Source organism: Nicotiana sylvestris, chromosome 2 (assembly GCF_000393655.2).
Source record: "Nicotiana sylvestris chromosome 2, ASM39365v2, whole genome shotgun sequence".
NCBI classification, from domain to species: Eukaryota; Viridiplantae; Streptophyta; class Magnoliopsida; order Solanales; family Solanaceae; genus Nicotiana; species Nicotiana sylvestris.
In genome coordinates, this window is record NC_091058.1 from 50,558,399 (window position 1) to 50,566,872 (window position 8,474).

The 8,474-nt window shown below is 35.4% G+C and overlaps 2 protein-coding genes across 2 annotated transcripts; one reads left to right on the forward strand and one right to left on the reverse strand.

Moving 5' to 3' along the window:
* The first annotated feature begins 1,118 nt into the window (after window positions 1–1,118).
* On the forward strand, window positions 1,119–3,384 carry LOC104247489 (major pollen allergen Ole e 10-like). Its single transcript, XM_009803517.2, has 4 exons — window positions 1,119–1,271; window positions 1,526–1,566; window positions 2,623–2,860; window positions 2,957–3,384. Exons 1-4 carry the CDS (start codon window positions 1,205–1,207, stop codon window positions 2,989–2,991), a joined length of 381 nt encoding a protein of 126 aa, XP_009801819.1. The 5' UTR covers window positions 1,119–1,204; the 3' UTR covers window positions 2,992–3,384.
* Window positions 3,385–4,168: 784 nt separating this feature from the next.
* Window positions 4,169–7,783, reverse strand: LOC104247490 (transcription factor bHLH144). The gene is made up of 4 exons (XM_009803518.2): window positions 7,595–7,783; window positions 6,728–6,863; window positions 6,206–6,378; window positions 4,169–5,638 (listed from the first exon to the last, which is right to left on the reverse strand). The coding sequence occupies exon 4, from the start codon at window positions 5,300–5,302 to the stop codon at window positions 4,571–4,573; it is 732 nt and encodes a 243-aa protein (XP_009801820.1). The 5' UTR covers window positions 5,303–5,638; window positions 6,206–6,378; window positions 6,728–6,863; window positions 7,595–7,783; the 3' UTR covers window positions 4,169–4,570.
* Between the last annotated feature and the right edge of the window lie 691 nt (window positions 7,784–8,474).

Below are 8,474 nucleotides of genomic sequence, written 5' to 3' on the forward strand. Positions count from 1 at the left end.
GTAATTAGTAATCCTATTCTTGTTGAGGACATAACTGAACTGAACCCTACTCCACAAACACATGGGCATGACATTGGGTTAAATGTTAGGGTTGATGCATATAGATGAGAACATTGAAGAGTGTAGCAATCTCGAAGATGACTTAGCTGAAATTAGCCAGTCTAAAATTAACAAAAAGAAGAAAGCGCAAGTAAATGTAGATGAGATAACATCTGATCCAATTGGTATAGATTCTGGTTTTGAAGATATGCATAAGAACAAAAGGGAAAATATGGAGGGAAACTAGGAGGGAATAACCAGTATTTTGATAGCGTAGATCCAGTTAGTGAGTGTAGTGATGATGAAAGAGAACTTGTTGGCCCTGATGAAGTAAGGGATGCACCAATTCCACAATAACACAAAGGTTCCTTCTTCATTGCTAAATGAGAAGGCGACAGTAGCTTATTTCTTGCCGGAGAAGAAAAAAATTGACCTTCAAAAGAAAAGGAGATGACACCAATTGATGGGCAATGAAGAATCCCAGCAAAGAAATTCTATTTTTCATTGTTTAAGCTAACACGAGAAAGAAGAAGGCATCAGCTTTGGATAGAAATCAGCTTCTATAATATTCAACAATGGAAAATAAGGTAGAAAGAAGAAGATGGTTGTTAAATAGGCCACATTATTATCGTTAGGGCTTTTTCAACTGCCTTCACAGGCATGTGAATCACGCACTAAAGTCAAATATGACACATAGGATCAGCCTCATGTCATAAGCGTTTATTATACACGATTTGAAGGAGTATAAGTGTTCAATGGACAAAATGATAAATTTGGGGACCGGCAGGACCAAGTGGCACATGTATAAGTGTCATTTAGGCTATTCTTCCTTTAGTCTATAATGGACTAAACCAGCTACAACTAAGAGGTATATATGCAACTTAATTAGCCAAATTAAAAGATTTTGATATCCTTGAATTGATAAACAGGATTTACGGTTGTGCTTTCACTTATCACTTGATCAGTCACAAACATAATTTCCCATTATTACAAAAAAAAAAAACTTTTGAACTTTTTTGCCTGAAATTCAGTGAGACTATAGAAAATTATCTCTATAAATATATAGTGACTGATCTTCACTCTTTTACATCATAGAATAGAAAGTGAGAAGAAAGTTTGACACTCACAACATTACCACATAAAGTTTAAAGAGTTTAGGCATTCAATGGCTCACTCATTTCAGGCTTTTCCCATTCTCATCCTTTATCTTCTCCTTGCATTCTCTAACACTGGTATACTTTCTTTGCACCCTATGAACTTTGGTTTTCTCCCTTCTATTGTTTATGAGATGATCAAAATTAATTAGCCTATTATAATTTCCAACTTTTCTTTTCTCATTCTCTGCTTGTCATATATAGCTCCATGCTTGTAAAGTTCAAATTCCAGCGGTTCCTTCACCAAAATCAACTTATTTACTTCCATTTGAATAATTAAATACATCCTCATATATTAAGCTTTAATTAGTTCTTTATCTTATTATCTACAGGTGGAACTCTAATACCAGCGTTTGCACAAGCATCTGGACAGGTAAACTTCTCCGTTAATCAAATATTTAGTACGAGTTTGGACAATATTTTGTTGAAACTGGAGGGGGGTAAAAGAGCTGTTGAAGTAGGAAACAGAGTATTTGCCTAGCTAGTGCGGAAATGAATTTGACGTGAAAAAAGAAAGTTTTGTGAGTGAATATATATATTTCACTTGAATACTCATGAAACTAGTTTTACAACTATTTCAAAGCTGAAGACCAGTATTTTACAAACACTATCAGCCAAACTTCAACTTGCAAGTAATTACGTGTTTGACTAAAAAGTATTAGGCCTTTTTGTTAAACTAATTAAATAGGAAGATTTGAGGCAAATTCTAGCCAGAGACAATTTATTCTAGATTTGAGATAGAAGATAGGAATAAACAAGCATAGCTAAACATAAAATTTGATTACAGTTGCAATTGAATTTCATAATGTAAGAAAAGGATGATTGCTCCAATAATATCAAATGATAATGAAGAGTACATAAATGAAAAGAGTCATCATTCTTGAACAAGACCGACCTCCGTACATTTGATAAAGTTGAATTACAGATGAATACCGATATTCTAAGCTCTTTTCTCCTTTTTCGGCGAGGAGCCTGAGATCATGGAACATCTTCACCTTTAGAGAGATGTATATGTTTGTGTATCTGTTCCTCTCAGCCCCCCCCCCCCCCTTTTGTTATTATTTCCTATGATATTTAAACAAAACATTTCCCTTACGCAGCGGTCCTTAACCGGAATACCTAAGTTCTTGGAATATCCCATAGAATATTCCTCTAAAATGTCTAAGTGTTGAACTAGCCGTTCGGGCCAAATTGAGTGCTCGACCTCGACCGTAGCTAAATCACTCGCCAGTATATTGCTTCCTATACGTGACTTCGCTTGGTTGACTCTTGGTCGTGTAGAATTCTTTTGATCAGATTTTGACCTATACATTACATAACCTCAATATTTTGCAAGTCATGGCCAAGTAAAGTCTTGTATTGCTTTTGACCCAAAAACAATAAGAGAAAAATATAGTGTAAGAGTAATAAGTTTAGAATGAATATGCAGTGGTGCGTGCCAAGACCTTCAGCTACAGAAGCGCAACTGCTAGATAGTATCCAGTTTGTGTGTGGTGAAAAAGGGTTGCCTGGCTGCTCTTTAATTCAAGCTGGTGGCTCCTGCTTTTACCCAAACACCACAATCAACCATGCCTCTGTTGTAATGAATCTGTGGTACCAGCTAGAAGGAAGACAAACCGTGTCTTGCTGGTTCAAAAACAGTGCTCTTATCACCATTACTGATCCAAGTAACTCATGTTTCCCTTGTTTTCTTCTTCTCAATTTCTGCAAGAGTTTTCTTTTGTGTTTTTATTAATTTTTTCTTATCATATTATGGTTTGCAGGCTATGGCAATTGCCAATTTGTGTTTGGTCAGTAGATGGAAGCTGAAGCAGCATTATGAAATTAACTATAGCAACCTCGTCCCATTTTGAACTGTTATTTACTCATCTTGATATTTGCAACAAGGTCATCTTCACTTTTCCTGTTTTTCTTTCCTTTTATTCGGTTTCCGAATATTTTCTTCACTTTTTTTTCCAAAACATGAGAGCTGGCCCAAGTATGAGAAGTCTACAAGGTTTTGACATAGTAGAATCCTAAAATATTGTGGAATTTGTAATTCATAAAAGCAGTCTGTTTAAGACCTACTAGTCTTATGAAATATAAGAGAAGAGAATGATCGATTATATGGTCCTACGGCATACTCCACATTGTCCACTTCATGTCACTCTGTAACATTCTCTTTTCACTACGATATCCTAGTTTGCAAATATATACTTTTTTTCAAAAAACATGAAGAATATATATCCGAATTGATTACGAAAAAATTATGCACTTTAAGCTCTTTACCTTAAAATGAGTAGAAAAGTTATTCTTTGCTGTTGTTCTCCAGAAAAGATATAAAGAAAAATAAAGGACGAAGAGGGGGAAAATTCAATGGTAAAATGTCCTTTAGGAGAGGGTGTAAAATGAGAAACTTTTTAAAATTAGTACTTGACTGGGCACGGAATTTAAGAAAATAAACTTTTGAAATTTGTGGTCCTAAACAAGTCAAAAGGAGCCCCAAAATATATGTGTGGTTATAAAAGATTCTCTAGAATTGTACAAGTTTAAGCTAAATTGTTTCTAAATTTAAAAATGGGTCATTCTTTTTTGAACGGACCAAGAAGGAAATAGATATGGAACTGAAGGAGTACATTTTATTTTTAAAAAGGTAAAATTTGAAAAGATAAGACTCTGAGGGCCTAATCATATCATCCAAATTATAGGCCAAAGCCAATCCAAGGGACTAAAGTGGTGTACTTTACAGCAAACCACTAGCAAAGTGGAGCAGCAGAAATGGTAAAGGCAGACCCAGACAGGATCATACTACCATAACACATAATCCCAGTGTCTCATGATTCCCAACAGACAAAAGTAATAAAGACCAAAGCATGCAAAGATTAAAATAAAAGGGCACTCAACACGCTAAAGATTCTGCCATAACACGCTTGCATAAAGTGTAATCATCACCCCATTATCTATTAAACAAATCACTTCTCTTAAACCATCAGTCATACTAAAACAATAACAAATAGCTCCAATATTATAGATTAAAGTTTCAGAAAGTGGACATATTGGAGAATTTATTCAAATACCATAATAAAGTTTGCAACTAGTGGAAACAGGCTAGAAAGAGAAATTGGATAAGAGCAGCTAGCTACTACAGCAAACTGTTAAAAGACTTCTCGTCCTGTCATCGGACAAAGGACCATATTCTGAGTAACCTTCCCTCCGAAGCAGCAGTGAAACAAAGGACCATATACTAAGTTACCTTACCTCTAAAGCAGAAACTGAACAATACTGCGTAGCAATGAACGCATAAGAAGTTCTCCACATAGGCAACAGATATAACTAGAGTTCATAACAACGTCTAGAAAGACTGAATTGGAGCGAAGTTACCCATAGCACACAGGAGATCAAGCAAATGTCTTCAAATTTTCAACTCCAAGCTTCTGCACTTCCACCTTGAGTGACTTGAGGTATCTGACAGCTTCATCAAGAACAGTGACAGTATTCATCCTGCTGGAACCAGGGACAATTCCCTTTAATGCCTTCACCATCTTCTTAAGTTTCCGGCGTTTTTTCTCACTGCAATTGCTAGTACTGCCAGAGGACTTCCTGAAAGAAGTGGTCCTGCTCTTTTTGGATTGACAATCATAGTTAGAATATGATTCAGGGGAACTGTTTCCATAGTTTGCATCGGTGCGTGCAGTGCTCACCTCTTCATCATCATATTCCTCATGTTCTTCCTCTTCAAAGCTGAGTAATGCATTTATATCGGCTGAATCTTCCTTCAGATATGAAGAAACTTCTGTATTCTCATTATTTGCAACTTTTCTCTCCATGCTGTCTTGGAAGTAAGGTGCATTAAATTTCAAATCAGGATATGGAAACTTGGAAGCCATGGCAGGGTGGAACATGATCTGGCTTCGATAATCAGTCTGATCAAAGATGATGAAATTCTTTGGACATGCCTCAGAGGACTGAAATTCGAAACCATGAACAGGCACAGAAGGGTTGAAACCAGTAGGAAGTGCCATTGCACCGAAGACTGATGGAGAAGGAATATCGAATATATTACCACCACCTGCTTGGTCTTCAGGAGAGAAAAAAGGCTTTTGAGGGGAAAATTGATAGTTACTCTGCATGAGTAACTATGACAAAAGAACCAAGTAAACTGGAATAGAAATGTGTTTTCCAATTGGAAAATCTTAAATATCAAAATGTCTAAGAGTTATGAAAGGCAAAGACGAAACAAAGAAAGGTATTCAAGCTGTATTCGTGTAGTAAAAATGCACTGACTGTGCCAATCAGCATTCAGTGCTTAATGAGGTCATTCTGATTTCTAATACACTGAAGAAAACCAACCAATCCAGGCTTTTGCTGAATAAGAGCAACGAGAAGCAAGCAAATCCCAAACCTCCCCAAGCTTTCACTTGACCAGACTACGTTACAGGTTTAAGCAACTGACGGAAATATTCAGCCTGTAATTTAACAGAAACCAAAAACCAAACCATTCAGCTGCCACAAATTTGGAGTAGAAACTTCAAAAGTGAACCAAATAAAATGAAACAAGGACACCTAGCAAATAATCCAAATTTTTCCCTTTTCTTGAGATCGAATGGAACCACCACACATAAAGCATATATAGAAGGGATACAAAAGTTAAATCTCAATATATTTCTGCGACGAGGTCACTGTATGGATCTCAATATACCTATGGAATATACAGAAATACAGTACATTGAGGATGTACAATGTCCTGTACTATACCTCAGTGATCTAGCCAATATTGGTAAAAAAAGAGGCAATATCATTAAACTTTTTTTTTTGTAAGGGAATAAACTAAGTCTTTATAAATCCTGTGAGTAGGAGATCATGAACCCAGCGAGAATTACCTGTCAACACAAACAGAACACCGAAACACGAAAAAGTATCTATCTAGTTCTAGTTGATTTGGTTTCTATCTCCTTTTAACATAAACGTTGCAGGAGAGTGAATACCAATCTCAATTGAAAAGATTGATAAGTTCAAGTTAAAAGAACAATTACCTGACAAACTAGCATCAATTGGCAATAAGCAACACTCCCTGCATGCATTTTAATCTCACCAGCTTCCTTGACTGCTTTGTATCTCTTCAAGGTAAATGCAATGTACATTCTCACCCTCCAAATGGACTTTAGTTTCAAAAAATATCACAAGATGGAAAATAGATATCTGCAATCTGTCATATCAAACAAGTAAAAATTAGCTAAAACATTAAGGAACTTCGGAAAATAAAAGAACATCTTATTTTCTCACCATTGAAAGATAATAAGTTCATCGCCGGAACTACACTAGAGGAGTACAGATTTTAATTTCCATTTCTCTAGTGCCAAACCAACTCAAATTATCTTCCTCTATAATTTTTGAGTCGTAGTCATTTTTCCTATATCTTTTATATTACTGTTCTCTTCAGTAAATCCTCAGCAGAAATAGTTCAACCGAAATAATTCCATATTTAGAAATAAAACTTAGGACTTGCATGAAGAAGTAGATACAGAATTAGGAAGTAACAAGATGCTATATCTCACCAAGTAAAATTGGTTACAGAATCACGCGAAAGAATACCACCAAGCGCACACACTTCACACAATAACTCAAAGAAGAAAACGCCCACGGCATGTTGATCGGTCCAGCTCAGTATATTATAGTCTTCAATCCAAGCCACTGTCACGATAGCAAGCATAGCTACGAAAATCAATATAAGCCCACAAATAGCTCATCTTTAATGATAGATTTGAATCAAAAGTCAAAACCATACAAGAAAGAGAATCACTTAAAAGCATAATTACACTTTGGAAGTCTATAGAAATTAACTAGAACATATAAGCTTCCATCAAGAAGAAGTTCATCTCTTTTAAACTATAAGGAGAAACTAATTTTTTTTAAAACTAAGGCATAAAATTCCTTAATAATATCAATAAGTTTCTCAATTAACATGTTTATACCAATGAGACTCAACATAAAAAAGTAAAGAAAACCAAAAAGACTCTAATTTTCATCAAATCACAAATACTAATAAAATCATTAAACTGATGCAAAAGCTCAGAAAGGAGAGCAGACCTGCATATACACATACAAAGATCCAAACAAATTAATACACTTCACAAGGATCATAAAAAATATAAGCATAAGAGCACCATAATTCAACACAATATACATGCTAAATCTGAAAAACAAGAAGAAACCCTCAGAAATTACCATTTTCTTCTTCTACACTGACCCAACAAGAAGGTTAACCATAAAAAGTAGACAAAAAAACAAAAATACCAATATAACATCAAACAGACAATAGCCCCAAATAACCAACACAATCTACATCAAACCAAGCAAGTCACAAAACACATCAAGACTAAAGCAACAAGGCTAAAAAAAAATGAATGAATTTTGAACATTACCCAAATGAAGAAAATATCAAAAGATCTTTGAAACCCAAATCTTTACTAGATTTTCTCTGCAACGGGAAAAAGTTTCTGGACTGGGAGGTCGTGTCTCAGATTTGTGTGTGTGTGTGTGTGGAGTGATGCAAATGTTGAAGAAGAGGCTCGTGGTTTGGTATTGGGATATGTGAGTGAAGGGTCAGGGCCTCAGGGGGGTATAGAGTAGGGGGTGTAGAGACAGGAAAGAGTCAAAGGCGGAAAATATGAGCCGTTGATTGAAGAGAGAGAAAGGTTTTCCGTGTAATGCGGGTCAGTTGGTGAACGTTGGATGAGAATAGAAGAGCACGCGTGATTGCTAAAGTGGGCCTCACGAGGTTTGACAAAAATGGGCGCATCTTACCATATCCACTGCATTTTTATTTTACTATATTTTTATACAACAATAATAAATATGCTTTGTTTTTCTCACCCTCAACCCCCTTCAATTTTTTATTTATTTCACTTTAATTACCGATTGGGAATACTGAAACAAGAGTCAAGCCTAGTGGTGTATTTGTTAATTTAATTAATGTTGGTCCACCAATTTTTTTATTTCAAAAACAAATTACCCAATTGTTCCTGTGAATTTTTTCAAATCTTATTGACCTTTTTTTTTGCATCTTGGACCTTTTCATACTTGGAGCTTTCAACCAAAGCAGAACGTCTTTTTCCTTTCCTTTTTTCAAGTTTTACCTAATGGTGAGAATAAGAAAAGGAAAGGAAAGTGGAAAAATGTTATTCACATGAAAAAGATTAAGGAAAGTAAAGATAAATGAAAATAGTTCTCTTCTTTGCACGCCATTAATTTCTTCTTATGTCGTTAAAATTAAGTATTATTCGTTATATTTTGGGGGAAAAG